At 34.2% G+C, this 19,918-nt stretch overlaps 1 protein-coding gene across 1 annotated transcript in view; it reads left to right on the forward strand.

The window, feature by feature from the left end:
- Positions 1-19,918, forward strand: part of COL24A1 (collagen type XXIV alpha 1 chain) — a 381,932-nt gene that overhangs the window by 254,367 nt on the left and 107,647 nt on the right. The window contains exons 33-37 of the mRNA XM_088022947.1: positions 5,894-5,947; positions 12,137-12,190; positions 12,581-12,634; positions 13,929-13,982; positions 14,151-14,258. Coding sequence (XP_087879073.1) covers positions 5,894-5,947; positions 12,137-12,190; positions 12,581-12,634; positions 13,929-13,982; positions 14,151-14,258 — 324 coding nt within the window. The remainder of the gene's footprint in view (positions 1-5,893; positions 5,948-12,136; positions 12,191-12,580; positions 12,635-13,928; positions 13,983-14,150; positions 14,259-19,918) is intronic.

The following is a 19,918-nucleotide window of genomic DNA, read 5'->3' on the forward strand; positions in this document are numbered from 1 at the left end:
CTGAAGAGACAAAGCAAGCATCAGGAACAGACTCAGATATAGCAGAGATTTTGAAATTTTCAGCCTGGGAATTTAAAAGTGAAGTAGAAATAGAATTTCTCAGACAAGCAAAAACTAATGGAATTTGTCACTAGTAGACCAGCCTTGTAAGAAATGTTAAATTCTTCAGAGAGAAGGAAAGTGATATAAATGAGAATCTAGGATAGAAGAAAGGAAGAAAGAACTTTAGAAGGAATATATAAAAGTAAAATCAAATCTTTTTCTTTCTTATTCTTAATTACTAGAATAGGTAGTTTGTACAAAATAATAATCACAACATTGTATTTAATCTCATACCCTATGGATAAGTGTAGTGGTATAGTGTTATTTGAGAAAATAGACTTGGATTAATTGTAAATATACATTGCAAACTCTAGAGAGTTTAAAGATGAGCATTTTTAATTAGAACATTTAGAACATTTAAGAATGTTCTAAATGAAGTATAATTGATATGATAAAATAAGAGAGAAAATGGAATCACTTAAAATTCATGGTTAAAAAAGAGTGGAAGATAAAGAAAGAAAAGAAAGAAACAACATGAGTAACAAATAGAAAACAGTAAAAAAATATAGTAGGTATGAACCCAACTATGTGGAAAACCCCAAGCAATTGACCAATAAAAACCACTCCTGGAACTAATAAGCAATTATAACAAGGTTGCAGGATATCAGAATACAAGATTAATATACAAAAGTCAGTTGCTTTCCTATATACCAACAATAAGCAATTGGAATTTGAAATGTATTTTTTATTTTTTTATTATGTTATGTTAATCACCATATATTACATCATTAGTTTTTGATGTAGTGTAGTGTAGGAATTTGAAATTTAAAACACAACACCGTTTATATTACTATCAGAAATAAAAAGGAAATAGGTATAAATCTAACAAAATGTACACAGAATATATGTGAGGAAAACTACAAAACTGACTGAAGAAATAAAAGAAGATCTAAATAAGTGGAGAGATAGTTCATGTTCATGGATAGGAAGAGTAAATGTTAGGATGTCACAACTATAGATTCAAAGCAATTCCAGTCAAAATACTAGCAAGTTACTTTGTGGATATTGATAAAGAAATTCTCAAGTTCATAAGGAAAGGCAAAAGACCCAGAGGAGCCAACATAATATTGAAGAAGAACAAAGTCAGAGGACTGACACGATCCAACATAAAGACTTAATATAACACTAACACTACAGTATTCAAGACAATGTAGTAGGAAAAGACAAATAGATCATTTGAACAGAATGGTGAGCCCAGAAATAGAAGTCCACAAATATAGTCAACTGATCTTTGACAAAGTTGCCAAGGCAACACTTTTCAACTAATAGTGCTGGAACAACTAGGTGTCCACATAAAAACAAAAGCAAAACCAAAAAACAAGGATCTAGACAAAGACCTTATACTTTTTCAAAAAAATTAACTCAAAATGGATTATAGGCCTAAATTTAAAATGTGTTACTGAAACTTCTTTAAGATAGCATAAGAGGAAAATCTCATTGACCTTGGATTTGGCAATGACTTTTTTTTATATACAACATCAAAAGCATGATTCATGAATGGAAAAATTGATAGGTTGGATTTCATTAAAATTAAAAACTTCTGCTCTGTGAAAGACATGTTAAGAGAATAAAAGACATGCGACAGCCTGGGAGAAAACATTTGTGAAATGCATATCTGATAAGGGACCTGTATGCAAAATATAGAAAAAACTCTTAAAAGTTAACAATAAGGAAACAAACAATCAATTTAAAAAGTGGGCAACAGATCTGAACAGACAATACACCAAAGACCTACAGATGGCACAGAAGCATAAGAAAATATGCTTATCATCATCATATGTCATTAGAGAGAATTGCAAATTAAAACAACAATAACATATCATTACACACCTGTATGAATGGCTAAAATCTAGAACACTGACAATACCAGATGTTAGCAAAGATGTAGAATAATGGGAGTTCTCATTCATTGTTGGTGGTAATACAGAATGAGAATGGTACAGCCAACTTTGGAACACAACTTGGCAGTTTTCTACAAAGCTAAACATATTCTTACCATTATGGTCCAGTGATCATGCTCCTTGGTATTTACCAAAATGATTGGAAAACTTAATGCCTACACAAGAACCTGCACATGAATGCTTTATAGCAGCTTTATTCATAGTTGCCCAAATGAGAAGCAGCTGATATGTCCTCAAAAGATAAATGAATAAACAAACTGTGGTACATCCATACAATGAAATACTACTCATCAATAAAAAGGAAAGAGCTATTAAGCCACAAAAGGACAGAGGGACCTTTAAGTGCATCCTGATAAGTGAAAGAAGCCAGTCTGAAAAGTCTAAATACCGTATGATTCCAACTATATGAAATTCTGGAAAAGGCAAAACTATAGAGACAGTAAAAAAGAACAGTGGTTGCCAGGTGTTGGGGGTAGAGGACCAGGGATGAATAGGTGGAAAACGGGGGAATTTGGGAGCAGTGGAACTATTTTATATGGTACTATAATGATGGATACATGATATTATGCATATCTCAAAACTCATACAACTGTACAACTCTGTGTCTGTGTTCACACAGAGTGAACCCTAATGTAAACTATGAACTTTAAGTGTACAATATCAATTAATCAATTGTAACAAATGTACCACACTAATGCAAGATGTTAATAATAATAAAGAAAACTGGGCAAGGGTGGTATATGGGAACTCTGTACATTCTGTTTAATTTTTCTGTAAATCTAAAACTTCTCTAAGAAATAAAGTTTATTAATTGAAACAAAATATTCTAGTAACATCAAACATAGTTCTGTAATAAAGTAAAGTGGCTTATCTTATATCTGCACCCAACCTACTAGGAAATATGGAAACACCAGAAGCATAGGAACCACAATATAACATTTCCAACTGTCACTATATTATCTAACATTATTCGAAAAGTTTTAGCTAGTGTAGTGGCATATGACATAGAAATGATCATATAAGGGAAGAAAAGCATTATTATTTAGAGAAAATTTAAATAACCCCCCAAAACTTATAAAACCCAAAGAGTTAATTCTGTATTTTTCAATTTCTGTGATAGAGTAATATAATGGCAAGACGTAAAATAGACATTTTTTAAAAATCCGTTTTTCTGCTATACATATAGTATACAAGTAATAAAATATAATAGAAAAATATCCCACTCTAGCTAGAAACAAAACATAATAATTAAGGATAAACTTAAGGGGAATTGGATGGGACACATACAAAGAAAACTTCAAAAATTCATTAAGAGTCCTAGAAACAGACTTAAGTAAAAAGTCAAATTATTTTCTAACTAGAAGACTATTTTTAAAATTAATGTATTTATTAGAGTTAACACAGTCCCATTCAAAAATCCCATTACCCATGTAAATCAGGTGTGGGATTTAATTATCATAAGAATAACTTATAAAAACAAACAGGCAAAATAGCTTAATATTTTTAACCTGCCATAAAAGGAGGATTAGGGCTGGTAGATTTTAAAAGAAATAATATAGAATAATTACATGGAAATAGATGTTTTAACCTTAAATGTGATGGAAAAGGTCCTCAAGGACTAACAGATTTAACATATACAAATTTTAAATTTCTCTCATCCCAAATTTTTTATGCTCAAAGATTTAAGGAACTACAGCAAATGTTAAGTGGTTTAAGTGGTTATTTTGGATCATTTTTATTTTATGAGTTTCCAGGTATTCTACAGTGATCATACTTAGGGGGGAAAGTTTATTTTTAACAATATATAAAAAAATTAAATGACAAACTACATACTAGGCAGATGTTAATGGTAAAATAGGATGCCTATAAGTTCATGACCACAACACATAAAAAACTCATACAAATCTTTTAAATGATTCCCAAAATACATAGGCAGAGGACATGATCAAGAAACACATAGAATATCACAGATAGCTGATAAACAAATAACAAAAACAATATTCAACCTTACTAATAGTCAAGTATATACACATTTTAAGATAAGAGATTGTCCATCAAATTAATGAAGAATTTAAAAAATAATATTCTGTGTTGGCATGGATTCAATGAAATAGATTTTACTTTTATATATTGCTTGCAGAATGTTAATTATTGAACATTTCAGGAAATTTACTTGACTTCATGACCAAATAATGGTACCATTTCAGACTCTGTTCTAAGGGAGAAAATGCAGAATACACACAGACTTCTGCACAGACATGTTTCTTTCAGTGTGTTTATAATAGTGTAGAAACACATTCTGAGGGGAATTCACAAATTTTAAAATATTATACATAATGTTTAATAAGCCATAACTGAAAAGCAACAGGGACCTCTTAATACCTTTAACAGCTATACTATTGAGTAGAGACGACATATGTGACCCCTGCATACCAGCCTTGCAGTCCTATCATTCCAATGTTTATCTCAGCTATTTGACAATATCACCTGATATTACAGACCTTAACATTCACTGATAAAGAGTCTAACATGCATATGATAAATCCAGTAAAGTAAAATTGTACTGTAAAGAAGATAAAGAAGCAATATAAATGTCTGGTATTAAGAATATGACTAACTTATGGTACTGCAGAATATGAGATAAATGGAATGTTATGTAGCTGTTGGACAATTTGTTAGGAAGTATTTATAATAACATGGTAAAATGTCTATATTCAGAATAGAATCGTAAGTGTAAAACAGGGAGATATAAAGTTATTTGTAAGTATGCTCCCACAACAGAACTAGAAGGAAATATACAAGAATATTTACAGTGTCGCCTCTGAATGGTAGAATTATGGGTAATGTGCTTAATCTTGTTTTATCATACTTTCAAATAATTAAAATGAACATTACTGACTGTAACAATTCAGAAAACAGTTTAAGATAACCAACCATAGCACACTTTGCTTTCCATTACTACATTTTTTAAAGGTGAGGTATTTACAAAATTGTTACGGAGTATAATCTCACAGATAATTTTAACTATCTTGTTATTTTCTGAATCTAAGAAAACACGTTCTTTCTACTATCTTTCCAGAAAGGTGAAATAGTGCAAGTATTTTCTTTGAATGGCTGGAGAAATAGCATTATATTGTAGTTGCTAAATAAGTATTAATCTATCTAAAATAATTCTAGCCAGTTAAATGGATTCCACACACTAAGAAGATCCTTTTGGTTTAGCCAATTTAATGTTTATGCAATAAACTGAATATTCAGTATTTGTTTACTTAAAATTATACTATTCAGTATTACAGTGACCAGGATTCCAATAAAAGTCCCAATATCCATTTTATTGCACCTTAATGATTAAATCATATGGGTAAACATTGTTATATCTGTTCATGTAAAACAGAGAAATTTTTGAACTGGATTCACTGCCATGATAAAGTCCGACATCAGGCAAATTCTAACATATTTTTATTTCATTGGAGACCATATATTTGCTTCTTTAAAAATGCTATTTTGTTTGTCACGTATTTGCCATGAATATCGAGTAGAAATATAATTGTCACGTCCATCAAATAAGATAACTTTTGAAAGCCCTTAGTATGATATTTGATACTTATGAGGTGCTTCATAAATGTTTATTGAATGGACGAGTGAATTAAGGAATGAAAGCATGAAAGGTAGTGTCCTTTCTTTCCTTTTCTTTTGAATCTCAACATAGCCTTCTAGTCACACACACACGCAACAGATGAATCAACTATAAATTATAATTGTTTATACAAAAAGTTGATAAATGTATTATGTGTTCTATTACATATTATATATTAAAAATTCCATATTTAGATGCGTACGTTAATCGGAATACAGAGTAAACTTTGATTCTCAGATCTTAAATTTTATAGGGACCACGAGGGTTGCAAGGGGATGCTGGACCTCCTGGAGAAATGGGTGCTGAGGTAACTTTTTTTGTGGCTCTTTTTTGTTATTTCGTCAATACCCAGTACTTTTTGTAAGACTTCTCAAGGTAAAGTTGATACATTAGGTATATATTTAAAGAATAATTCTGTAGTGTTGTGTTTCATATTCAGAAAATAAAGCCTAAAATTCCATTAAAAGTAGGGAAGACTGTTTTATGAATCTAATTTTACACACATAAAGTTCTCTTTTTTTAAGTTTTTACTTAAATTCCAGTTACTTGACATACAGTATAATATTAGTCTCGGGTGTACAATTTAGTGATTCAACACTTACATACAGCACCCACTGCTCATCACAACAAATGTATTCCTGAATCCCCATCACCTATTTAACCCATTTCCTCACCCACCTCCCCTCTGGTAACCATCAATTTGTTTTCTATAGTTAAAACTGTTTTTTGGTTTTCCTCTTTTTTTCTCCTGTGCACATTTGTTTTGTTTCTTAAATCACACATATGAGTGAAATCATATGGCATTTGTCTTTCTCTGACTTATTTCGCTTAGCATAATACTCTCTAGCCCCATCCACATCGTTGCAAATGGCAAGATTTCATTCCTTTGGGGTGCCTGGGTGGCTCAGTCGGTTAAGCGTCTGCCTTTGGCTCAGGTCATGATCCCAGGGTCCTGGGATCGAGCCCCGCGTCGGGCTCCCTGCTCCACGGGAAGCCTGCTTCTCCCTCTCCCACACTCCCTGCTTGTGTTCCTTCTCTCACTGTGTCTCTCTCTGTCAAATAAATAAATAAAATCTTTAAAAAAAAAAGATTTCATTCTTTTGGATGACTGAGTAGTATTCCATTGTATATATACACCACATCTTTTTTACCCATTCATCAGTTGATGGACATTTGGGTTCTTTTCATAATTTGGCTATGGTTGATAATGCTGCTATAAACACTGGAGTGCATGTATCCCTTTGAATTAGTATTTTTGTATTCTTTGGCTAAATACCTAGCAGTGAAATTGCTGGAAGGTTAGATCTATTTTCAACTTTTTGAGGAAACTCCATACTGTTTTCCAGAGTGACTGTACCAGTTTGCATTCCCACCAACAGTGTATGAAGGTTCTTCTTTCTCTGTATCCTCATCAACATCTGTTGTTTCTTCTCTTATTAATTTGCTATTCTGACTGGTGTGAGGTGATATGTTATTGTAATTTTGATTTGCATTTCCCTGATAAGTGATGTTGAGTATGTTTTCATGTGTCTGTGGGCCATCTGTATGTCTCGGAAAAATGTCTGTTCATGTCTTCTGCCCATTTTTTAACTGGATTATTTGGTTTTGGGGTGTTGAGTTTTGTAAGTTCTTTATATATTTTGGATACTCACCCTTTATCAGATAATGTCACTTGCAAATATCTTCTCCCTTTCCTTGGGTTGCCTTTTAGTTCTGTTGATTGTTCCCTTTGCTCTGCAGAAGCTTTTTATTTTGATGAAGTTCCAAAAGTTTATTTTTGCTTTTGTTTCCCTTGCCGCAGTAGACATATTTGCATAGTTGCTACAGCCTATGTCAAGGAGGTTACTGCCTGTACACATGAAGTTCTCTTAACAGCCCATTTAAATGACAACAAAAAGTGAATAACACTTACCGTTCGCTCATTTAGAGTTACCTCGATAACCCTTCACTCTAAGATGTTATATTTCCTTTATAGAAGAATATTAAGAAGTGACCCCTGGACTGTCTGGGTGGTACAGTCTGTTATGTGTCCAACTCTTCATTTCGGCTCAGGTCATGATCTCAGGGTCCTGGGATCAAGGCCCGCATCAGGCTCCGTATTCAGCAGGGAGTCTGCTTGAGGATTGTCTCTCTCTCTGCTTCCCTCCACTCACATGCTGTCTCTCAAATAAATAAACAAATCTTTTTTTACAAAAGTGACCCCTATTTAGGATATATTTTGGAACAATAAACTATACTCATTATAATTATAAAATCCAATTACTTCATTTCTGTTGTTTGTTAACTTTAGCTGTAAATAAATTAGACATAAATTCCTCTCTTGGCTTTTGTGAAACTGCTCTCTTTTGATTCTGCTCTTTACCTTCTCATTAGCCTTCTCAGTCTTGATGTGAAGCTGTCCTTCTTTCTCAGCCTAGCAATCATATTATCACAATGACTTTAATTACCAATATTATTCTTAGAGCTCTCATCTTGATGGCTCTAACTCATGCCTTTCTTCAGCAGCAGTTACTGATTCCCTGTTGTCTTTTACATATGCACCTAAATAGCCCACATACATCTTAAATTCAAAATATCTAAACCAAACCCATCACTTTCCTGCTGTTCTTCCTCCTTTTATTCCCATCTCATTGAAAGATACTCCTTATGTCCAACAACCCAAAACTGAGTCTTCCCAGCCTCCTCTTCCTACTTTATTTTCTCCAGTCAGCCATCATTTCCCTCTGAATGAGCCCCCACAGCCCCCACAGCGTCTCAATTTTATCCTTTCCTTTTCATCCCTATTGCCAGTGCTCTAGTCCTCTGCTCTTATTACATGTCTCCAGCAACCTCTATCATTCCTTAGCTAATTGTTGCCAGTTTCTCTTTGTCATATCATTCCTCCCCTTGGAATTTTTCTATAGCTCTCATGACCTTTAACAAAATGCCAACTTTTTAACATGATAAATAATGTTCTACATTATCTGACTTAATGCAGACCTGTTCAGCCACATACCAATAAAGCTCTTCTCCTCCCCCTCGTGCTCCAGGTTTGTTGACCTATTTTTAATTCCATGATTATGCCATGCTTTCTTGCTGTGCACTTTGTATCCACTGGTAATACAAGGATGGCTGATATATGGTCCCTGACTCCTTTAGGAGTTTATAATTCATTCCAGAAGATAGTCATATAAAAGATTATTACATTACAGTGTATTAGAGCCAGTGATGGAGATATTCACAGGTCAGTATAGGAACATGGCAATGAGCATTTAACTCCACCTAGATACAGGGAAGAAGACGACTTGTGGGGAATGTGTGGTGGTGATGAGATGACTTTTAAGAAATGAGTAGGAGTTAGCCATATGAAAAGACTAAATAAGGATAAGGAAATTCCAGAAAATAGGAATAGTATGAGCAAGAACATACAAACATAAGGCAATATGGATTCTTTGAAAGTCAAAGCAAGGTGTGGTAATAGATGAAATTATGGAAAAATCGTTAGATCATGAAAAGTTTTGTGTACTCTGTTAAGATGCTTAAATTTTTTATCTTATGGGCTGTATTAAGTCATTGTAAGATATGATAAGCAGAGCAGTGATAAAGTCAGATTTATTTTTTTGGACGATAAGATAATTCTAGCAGCGTGTGCACAGAGGATATATTTGATAGGACAGGAGTGAAGCCATGAATACCTAATAAAGGACCATTGCATTCAACTAGGCAAGAAACGATGGACTTCTAAACTAAAGTATAGGGATAGAAAGGGAGAGAAGTGGATGGATTTGAGAAATGTTTTCTATATAAATTCTGCAGAACCTTCATATTTGTAGAATATGGGAAGTAAAGGGGAAAGAGAAGTCCAAAAATTATTCCCAGATTTCTAGGCTGTGCAACAGGATGGTTGGCAAATACCTTTCATGAGACCAAAGAGGAATATTAGGGAGATGGGGGTCATCATCTGTTAATCTGCCCAAGGTAATGGTTAAGAAGTAGGAGAGACTGGCTTTGAATCCACATCTGACTCAAAAATTGATGCTGATAATCTATACTATGCCACATCTTGTGAGCCTAAAGAAAGCTGAGAAAAGTCATACCTAATAACTAGAAGGGTTTTTTTTTTTTAAAGAGTAGGAGATAAAAATTATGTTGTGATAAGGAGTAGGGGTTGAGTAGGTCAGTTGAGGCAAATTTGCTGGTTTAGAATAGTGGTTGAAGATAATGGGAGAGGGAAATGACTACAGGCAAGTGAAAGAGCAGATATACCTTACTAAAAGTCAAGCTTTTAGTAGGAGACCATGAATTTGCATTATATTGATAATAATGATGACAAAAACCCACAATTATGAAGTACTTTCTATGTGCCTAGCAGTATTTATGTGCTTTGCTATATTAATGGATTGTGACAACACCCTATGAGATAGATACAGCTATTATTTTCATTTTACAGATGAGGAAACAAAGGCATAAAATGGTTAAGTAACTTGCTCAAGGGCAATAGCTAGGAGTCATGTGGTACAGCCTACATTTCAATTCAGGTAGTCTCTCTCCACAACCCATTGTCTTAGCCACTATGCCTCTCAACATGTAATGATGCCACTTTGCACAAGTGTGTAATTTTTTTCCCAGCAGTGTTCAACTGGAAATAGAAATGGAGATGATTTAAAGTGCTAATCCAAGATTGGTATAAGAAAAGAAACAGCACAGAGTTCAGATCTTTATTAGAGTTCGTTTAAGAAAGGAATAAAAGAAGCCAAGAGGAGCTGACAGGTTGGGAGAAATTAGGAACCAGAGGAGATCTGTGACACTGAAAGCAATTTTAATATGGAAGAAGTTCTAAGAGAGTTGGAATTCTCTCTCAAGAAAGAATATGAATCCTAAAGTAGGATATTAAATTCTGTCATTTCTGAGGCAGAGCAGAAACCCAGGCAGTCTCACTTCATAATTTTTCCTCTTAAGTCCTGTACTGTACTGTCTCTTGTAACAGTAAAGAAGTCACAAAACTAACCCACAGAAGAATTTAAATAATGTAACTATTAAAAAATTATGAAATGATGGTAAAATGGAGGGAGAATAAGGAAACTAAACTTTTAGCAAGGTGATACATCGAGATGTAGAGGTACAATTTTTGAGTTATAGAAGTAACCACTAGGAAAACAAAAATTGTTTCGTAAAGTAGTTGTCTCTGGGACTCCTGGGTGGCTCAGTCGGTTAAGCGTCTGCCTTCGGCTCAGGTCATGATCCCAGGGTCCTGGGATAGAGACCCGCATCAGCCTCCCTGCTCAGCGGGGAGTCTGCTTCTCCCTCTGTCCCTCCCCCTTGCTTACGTTCCCTCTCTCGCTGTGTGTGTGTGTCTCTCTCAAATAAATAAAAGCTTTGAAAAAATAAAAATAAAAAAAAAAGTAGTTGCCTCTGAGGAATGGGACTGGGGCTTTTCATTATAATTCCATCTGTACTGTTGTGCATGGGTAGCTTTTATTTTAGAAAAAAAGCAAAGTGAATATGTATTGCAGAAGCTGAGTCAAAATGGAAAACTGAACTTCCTCTTATCTAAAATACTATGACATAAAAGATACTTTAAGCTCTAATAGTTATAAGGAAGAATATCACCCATGGATCAGAACTACTGAGGAATCACTGAAAGATAGAAGGGAAACAGGAAGCTTTTTGTCAAGAGTGTGTTGTGAGTTAATGCTTTAAGCTACCCCTCTACTCCAAAAACATGGGAATTACAGAATACATGTGTGTTTTTATAGTTATGCATATACATGCATACAATAAGTACACGCACACAGTGAAAGAGAGAGGAGAAGAGAAAGAGGGAATGAGGAAGGGAAGAGGGGAGGGGTACACTTAGTGTGCTCAAACACAAGATCAGTATCTCGGAAACAAACAAACAATACAACAGTAGCTGTAGGAGCTCCAGGCCTAGAGATAGCCAGAGGTTGCAAGAAGTTGTATGTTTTCAAGGTAAAAGGAACCAAATTCTCCCCACCTGGACCCGCCCACAAAAGGAAAGTGGAAAAGCTGCCATATACATCTTTTAAAATGTGAATAAATTCATATCATCTTTGTGTGATATTTTTTATGAAATGAATAAAGAAAACTGAACTTTTTAAAGGAAGTGTGCTCCAGAGGGCTCAACAGAAATGGATAGGAAGAGTGAAAAGTAAAAAACACTGAGAATAGTAAGAATATGTGGGTAGGAAATTAGAAGGGGAAATCGGAGGTGGTTTGTCTTTGACCAAGAATTAAAGGATGACGCGAAGAATAGAAGAAATTGGTCTTAAAAGTCCTGACTTCAGGTGATGTTATTTTGGCATTTGAACTGTTAAATGATCCCAGAATTATCTGGTCTTATGCCATCAAGTTTATAAAGTGGAAACACAAATATTTTCCTGGACATACATCTCACCCTTGGGCTACAAATTACTATGATCTTCTTATGAGGTTGTTATTGCCTTTGTAATTGGTGAAGAAATATATACAGATGACGTGTCAAATCATTCTCTTCTAGGGACCTTCAGGTATTGAGGGAGACTCTGGTCTGCAAGGTGAACCAGGTGCAAAGGTAATCTTCCTAAATAGTAAAAGGGTCTCTAAACTTTTACCACTGAATCCCCTGTTTGCCATGTTTTGGCAAATACCCATCATCTTGAAAGCAAGTGAAGGAGAGCAGATAAAAATGGGAAGTGTTTTCAAATGAGTCAGAAAAAAATATTATCTATCATCTATCTATGTACTGAGTCTGTGTGTGTGTGAGAGAGAGAGAGAGAGAAAGAGAGAAGAAATACAAATGATAAAGCTAATGGGGCAATTTATTATCAATAAATTAATCTGGGGAAAAGGAAAAAAAATGGGAAGTGTTTTGAAAGCCCTATCCTCATGATACACCTTCCATAATTATTAGATATACTGTTTTAGTAGAAAAAAGTTTTAATCTTTCCCTTTGTTTCTTCAGGGAAATGTTGGACCTGCAGGCAATGTTGGAGTTGCTGGAGAACCAGGGTTACGGGTAAATGTCTACTGAAACCTTTGTAATGCACAGGCCTGAGTGGTTCAGAGACTCAAAACTTAGATAAATAAAGCTTCAGAAAATGCATAATGGTTAAACCTTTCTGGTGCATAACAGAAAAACGTTTGTCTTTATTTCTTAGTTTTAAAGGCTGCATGCCAGACCCTGTTCACACTGTCATTTAGTAGCATTTGGAGTTCTAACCTCATACATCCTTTTCTCAGTATGGAGCGTACTCTGTAGAATGCTTTACACATAATGCAGAGTAGCTGTGATTGTCACTTATGTTCACATTAAGAAGAAATTCGCAAATAACAGTCATCAGCTCTCAGGATATTTCCTGACCTAACAAGGCAAACAAATGATTAAAACCTAATTTATGTTTGAAAAAACAACAACAAAAATCTAAAGTCACAAAGTTAACAAGATTCAAGGAAATAATCGTAAATAAGTATGATTAGAGAGTTTACAGAAGTTATTCTAATATAGACAGCCTGTAATTTGAGCTGTGGTAAGCTTTTTCCCAAGAAACAATGCCCAAAGTAATCTCAAAATACATTTGCATACTAAAAGGCAAAGTAGGGAGACAGGTTTTACATCCAGTTTCTTTTTCATTTGCCCTTTATTTGCAGAGCGTGGGCAGTCTGAGGTTGGGGTGATGGAAGTGTCAGTGGTGGGAGCAAAGGAACAACTGTGAAGATGCACTAACTAACTCACTTGTAAATATTTTAGGTAACAAGAGAGCCAGTATTACTTTAATATCTTCATAGACTATGGCTTACTTTTCTGTTAAGTTCTATATCTGGAAGACAGCTTCTTGATGTACCAGGGTCTTAATTGTTGCCTTTCCCTTGTTAAGCAAAAAAATACAGACCCTAAAAATCTAGTTTTAACTGAATTAAGTCATATTAATCCATTTAATTCAGTATAGGAAGGTACTACAACTTTAAGAGATACAGTATTTATAGTCCTTGAACTCAGGAAACGCAGGTCTAGCTGTATAAATTTTCAGAGCTACCAAATGAATGCGTATTTCTCTTAATAATCTAAAGTTAAAATTCTGGGCCTATCTTATATATATTTGAATTTACAATACTGATTCTTTAAATCATCTTCAGAGCTATTCCAAGCAAATTATATCAAGCTTATTATACTGCCAAATGTTCCTTATAAATAAATTAGAAGTAGGAATAAATGTACACAAACCTGCTACTTTCTATAGATACCAGGAGCAAAAAATAAGTTAAGGTGAGCAATTTAGCAAAATAATCTTACTGTTTTTGCTACAAAATAGGGTGAACCAGGAGCTCCTGGAGAAGAAGGTCTCCAAGGAAAAGATGGATTAAAGGTAAATTATACTTTTCTCATTACATATAAAAGTAGATATTTTTTGTGAAATCTTTCAAATATTACATAATTACATGATTATTTTTATGTCCCAAACAAAAATCTGCTTATTGTGTGGTATACTTATTTTATTGCTTTCCCTTTCTTAAAAATTTTTACTGGGTTACAGGGGAACCCCGGAGGAAGGGGTCTTCCCGGAGAGGATGGAGAAAAAGGAGAGACAGGCTTACCAGGGGCTTCAGGGCCCTTGGGTAGACCAGGTCTAACGGGCCCTCTGGTAAGTACTGCTGAGCTCATTTTTGAGTACTCCGTGAACTCAGTCCTCTACATGTACACACACACACACACACACACACACATTCTGATTTTCTCAGATGTTCTTTGGATAACTGAAGGTGTGGAACTGTGGCTTGAGAGAGGGCCAAACCAGGGACTGATAATCAGCCTAGCTAACATCCAAGGAAGAAAGACACTTTCTCCATGTGTCACACAAGTCCTTGAAGTTTTTTTTCTTCCCACTTTGAGATATAATTGACAACTAACATAGTGTAAATTTAAGGTGTGTAATGTGATGATTTTATACACACGCACATGATTACCAAATAGGGTTAGTTAACACATCCATTGCTTTACTTAATTACCTTTTTGTGGTGTGGTGAAATTTTTTAAGATTTACCCTCTTAGCAACTTTCAAATACACAATACAGTATTGTTAAATATAGTCACCACATTGTACATTATGTCTCTATGAGTTACTTATTTTATAACTGGAAGTTTGTATCCATTCACCATTTCCCCCATCTCTCCACTACTGGCAACAACCATCAGTCTATTCTCTGTTCCTATGATTTCAGATTTTTAGATAACACACATATGTGAGATCATACAGAATTTTTTTTCCTCTGTCTGACTTATTTCACATAACATAATGACTTCCAGGTCCATCCATATTGTTGCAAGTGTCAGAATTTCCTTCTTTTTGTGACTGAACAGTACACATATATATAAACCATATATATATACCATTCTCTTTTCAAATATAAGTTGACCATATATGCGTGCATTTTTTTCTGGGCTCTCAATTCTTTTCCATTAGTCTGTATGTCTTTTTTAATGCCAGTACCACACTGTTTTGATTAGTGTAGTCTTGTATTAATACAGTTTGGAATTAAGAGGTGTGATACCTCCAGCTTTAATTTTTTAAGATTGTTTTGGTTATTTGGGGTATTTTCTGGTTTCATGTGAATTTTAGGATTTTTTCTATTCCTGTAAAACATGCCATTGGAATCTTGATAGGAATTACATTGAATCTATAGATAGTTTGGGATAATATGGACATGTTAACAATATTAATTATTCCTACCTATGAATATGAGATAGCTCTCCATTTATGTGTCTTCAATTTCTTTCATCAATGTCTTACAATTTTCAGTGTATAGATATTTCATCTCCTTTGTTATATTTATCCCTAAATATTTTATTGTTTTTGATGCTATTGTAAATGGAAATGTTTTCTTTCTTTCTTTTTCAGATAATTCATTGTTAGTGTATGGAAACATGACTGGGTTTTCTAAGTGATTTTTGTATCCTGCAATTTTACTGAAATCATTTATTAATTTTAGCAGGTTTTTTTGTGGAGTATTTAGGGTTTTCTGTATATGAAGATAATGCCATCTTCAGAGACAGTTATACTTCTTCCTTTCTCATTTTGGTGCCTTTTATTTCTTTTTCTTGCATAAATGCTCTTGGTAGGATTTCCAGTACTATATTGAATAGAAGTGGTGAGAGTAGGCACCTTGGTCTCTTGTTCCTGATCTTAGAGGAAAACCTTTCAACTTTTCACTGTTAAATATGATGTTAGCTGTGGGTTTGTCATATATGGCCTTTATTATGTTGAGGTATGTTCCCTCTATACCTGCTTTATTGAGAGTTTTTATCATGAAAAGTTATTGAAATTTGTCAAATACTCTTTCTGCTTCTATTGAGATGCTCATATGGTTTTATCTTTAATTCTGTGAATGGGGTATATCATATTGATTGATTTGCAGGTGAACCATCCTTGCATCCTAGGAATAAATCCCACTTGAACACAGTGTATGATCCTTTTGACGTGATGTTGAATTTAGTTTGCTAGTATTTTGTTGAGAATTTTTGCATCCATATTCATCAGGGCTTTGGTCTGTAGTTTTCTTATAATATCCTTATCTGGCTTTTGTATTAGGGTAATGCTGACCTGAGCTTGGGTATATTTCTCCTCTTCAAAATTTTGGATGAGTTTGAGAAATATTACCATTAATTCTTCTTTCAGTGTTTGGTGGAATTCATCAGGAAATGCTAGGTTTTTCTTTGTTGAGAGATTTTTTATTACTTATTCAATCTCATTCATTATTGGTCTGTTCAGATTTTCTATTTCTGCATGATTCAGTCTTGGTAAGTAGTATGCTTCTAGGAATAGATATATTCTAAGTTGTCCAATTTTTTGACAAATAATTGTATATTAGTAGTCTTTTATGATCTTTTGTTTTTCTGTGTTATTTATAATGTCTTCTCTTTCATTTCTAATTGTGTTTGAGGCCTTTCTGTCTTGGTGTTTGTCAGGTTTGTTTATCATTTAAAAAACCAACTATTTTGTTAATCTCTTCTCTAATTTTTCTGTTTTCTTTTTATTTACTTTTGCTCTAATCTTCATCATTTCTTTTCTTCTGCTAACTTTGGCTTTAGTTTGTTCTTTTTCTATTTCTTTGAAGTATAAAGTTAGGTTATTTATTTGTGATCTTTCTCCTTTTTTAAAGTAGGCATTTATCACTGTAAACTCCCCTCTTAGAACTGCTTTTGCTGCATTCCATAAATTTTTGCTATATTGTGGTTCCAATTTTGTTTGAAGATTTTTTGTTTGTTTTAATTTTTGTTTCAAGTTATTATTTAAATTCTGGTTAGTTAACATACTATTGGTTTCAGGAGCAGAATTTAGTGATTCATCACTTACATACAACACCTAGTGCTTGTCACAAGTGCCCTCCTTAATCCCCACCACTAATTTAGCCCATTCCCTGCCCACCTCCCCTCCATCAATTCTGTTTGTTCTCTGTAGTTAAGAGTTTCTTAAGGCTTGCCTCCCTCTCTTTTCCCCCCCTTCCCCTATGTTCATCTGTTTTGTTTTTTAAATTTCACATATGAGTGAAATCATATGGTATTTGTCTTTCTCTGACTGACTTATTTCATTTAGCATAATACTCTCTAGCTCCATCCATGTAGCTGCAAATGGCAAGATTTCATTCTTTTTGGTGGCTGAGTAATAGTCCATTATATATATGTGTTCCTTTATATACATATATATACACATATATATATTCCTTTATATACATGTATATTCCATTATATATATATACATAGGGATGCACGTGTCCCTTCAAATCAGTATTATTGTATTCTTTGGGTAAATACCTAGTAATGCAATTGCTGGGTCTAAGGGTACTTCTATTTTTAACTTTTTGGGGAACCTCCATACTGTTTTCCAGAGTGGCTGCACCAGTTTGCATTCCCACCAACAGTGTAAGAGGGTTCCCCTTTCTACACATTCTTGCCAACACCTGTTATTTCTTTGTTGTTAATTATAGCCATTCTGACAGGTGTGAGGTGATACGTCATTGTAGTTTTGATTTGTATTTCCCTGATGATAAGTGATGTTGAGCATGTTTTCATGTGTCCTTTGGCCATCTTTATGTCTTTGAAAAAATGTCTATTCATATCTTCTGCCCAATAACCCTTTATCAGATATGTCATTTGCAAATACCTTCTCCCATTCCTTAGGTTGTTGTTTAGTTTTGTTGATTATTTCCTTCACTGTGCAGAAATTTTTTATTTTGATGAAGTCCCAATAATTCATTTTTGCTTTTGTTTCCCTTGCCTCTGGTGACGTGTCTAGTAAGAAGTTGCTACAGCCAATGTCAAAGAGGTACTGCTGTGTTTTCCTCTAGGATTTTGATGGTTTCCTGTCTCACATTTAGGTCTTTCATCCATTTTGAATTTATTTTTGTGTGTGATGTAAGGAAGTGGTCCAGTTTCATTCTTCTACATGTGGCTATCCAGTTTTCTCAACCCCATTTGTTGAAGAAACTGTCTTTTTCCCATTGGATATTCTTCCCTGCTTTGTTGAAGATTAGTTGACCATGTAGTTGTGCGTCTATTTCTGGGTTTTCTATTCTGTTCCATTGATCTATGTATCTGTTTTTGTGCCAGTACCAGACTGTCTTGATAACTACAGCTTTGTAATATAGCTTGAAGTCCAGAATTGCTTTTCTTTTCTTTTTCAAGATTGCTTTGGCTATTTGGGGTCTCTTGTGGTTCCATACAAATTTTAGGATTGTTTGTTTTAGCTCTGTAAAAATGCTGGTGGTATTTTGATGGGATTGCATTAAATGTGTAGATCCCTTTGGGTGGTATAGACATTTTAACAATATTTGTTTCTTCAATCCATGAACATGGAATGTTTTTCCATTTCTTTGTGTCCTCTTCAATTTCTTTTGTAAGTATTCTATAGTTTTCAGAGTACGCATCTTTTACCCTTTGGTTTGGTTTATTCCTAGATATCTTATAGGTTTTGGTGCAATTGTAAATTGGATCGATTCCTTGATCTCTCTTTCTGCTGCTTCATATTTGGTGTATAGAAATGCAACAGATTTCTGTACATTGATTTTGTAACATGCGACTTTGCTGAAATCATGTATCGGTTCTAGAATGTTTTGTGGAGTCTTTCAGGTTTTCTACATAGAGTATCATGTCATCTGCAAATAGTGAAAGTTTGACTTCTTCCTTGCCAATGTGGATGCTTTTATTTCTTTTTGTTGTCTGAATGCTGAGGCTAGGACTTCCAGTACTATGTTAAATAACAGTGGTAAGAGTGAACATCCCTGTCTTGTTCCTGACCTTAAAGGAAAATCTCTCAATTTTTTCCCCACTGAGGATGAGACTAGCTGTGGGTCTTTCATATATGGCCTTTATGGTGTTGAGGTATGTTCCCTCTATCCCTTCTTTGTTGAGGGTTTTTATCAAGAATAGATGCTGTATGTTGTCAAATGCTTTTTCTGCATCTATTGAGAAGATCATATGGTTCTTATCCTTTTTTTTAAATTAATGTGGTGTATCATGGTGATTGATTTGTGGATATTGAATCACCCTGGCAGCCCAGGAATAAATCCCACTTGATTGTGGTGAACAATTCTTTTAATGTACTGTTGGATTTGATTTGCTGGTATCTTGTTGAGAATTTTTACATCCATGTTCATCAGGAATATTGACCTGTAATTATTTTTAGTGGGGTCTTTGGTTTTGGAATCAAGGCAATGCTGGCCTCATAGAATGAGTTTGGAAGTTTTCCTCCCATTTCTATTTTTTGGAACAGTTTTAGAAGAATAGGTATTAATTATTCTTTAAATGTTTAGTAAAATTCGCCTGGGAAGGCATCTGGCCCTGGACTTTTGTTATTTGGAAGATTTTTGATTACTGATTCAATTTCTTTGCTAGTTATGGGTCTGTTCAAATTTTCTATTTCTTTCTGTTTCAGTTTTTGTAATTTGTATGTTTCTAGGAATTGGTCCATTTCTTCCAGATTGCCCAATTTGTTGGCATACAATTTTTTGTAATATTCTCTTATAACTGTTTGTATTTCTGTGGTGTTGGTTGTAATCTCTCCTCTTTCATTCATGATTTTATTTGGGTCCTTTCTCTTTTCTTTTTGATAAGTCTAGCTAGGGGTTTATCAATTTTTTTAATTCATTCAAAGAACCAGCTCCTACTTTCATTGATCTGTTCGATTAGTGGGTTTTTTTGTTTGTTTGTTTCTATATCATTTATTTCTGCTCTAATCTTTATTATTTCCCTTCTGCTGACTATAGGCTTTATTTGCTGTTCTTTTTCTAGCTCCTTTACATGTAAGGT

Source organism: Eumetopias jubatus, unplaced genomic scaffold (genome assembly GCF_037043125.1).
Source record: "Eumetopias jubatus isolate StellerSeaLion01/CBP00866 unplaced genomic scaffold, mEumJub1_p1.0 scaffold_4, whole genome shotgun sequence".
NCBI lineage: Eukaryota > Metazoa > Chordata > Mammalia > Carnivora > Otariidae > Eumetopias > Eumetopias jubatus.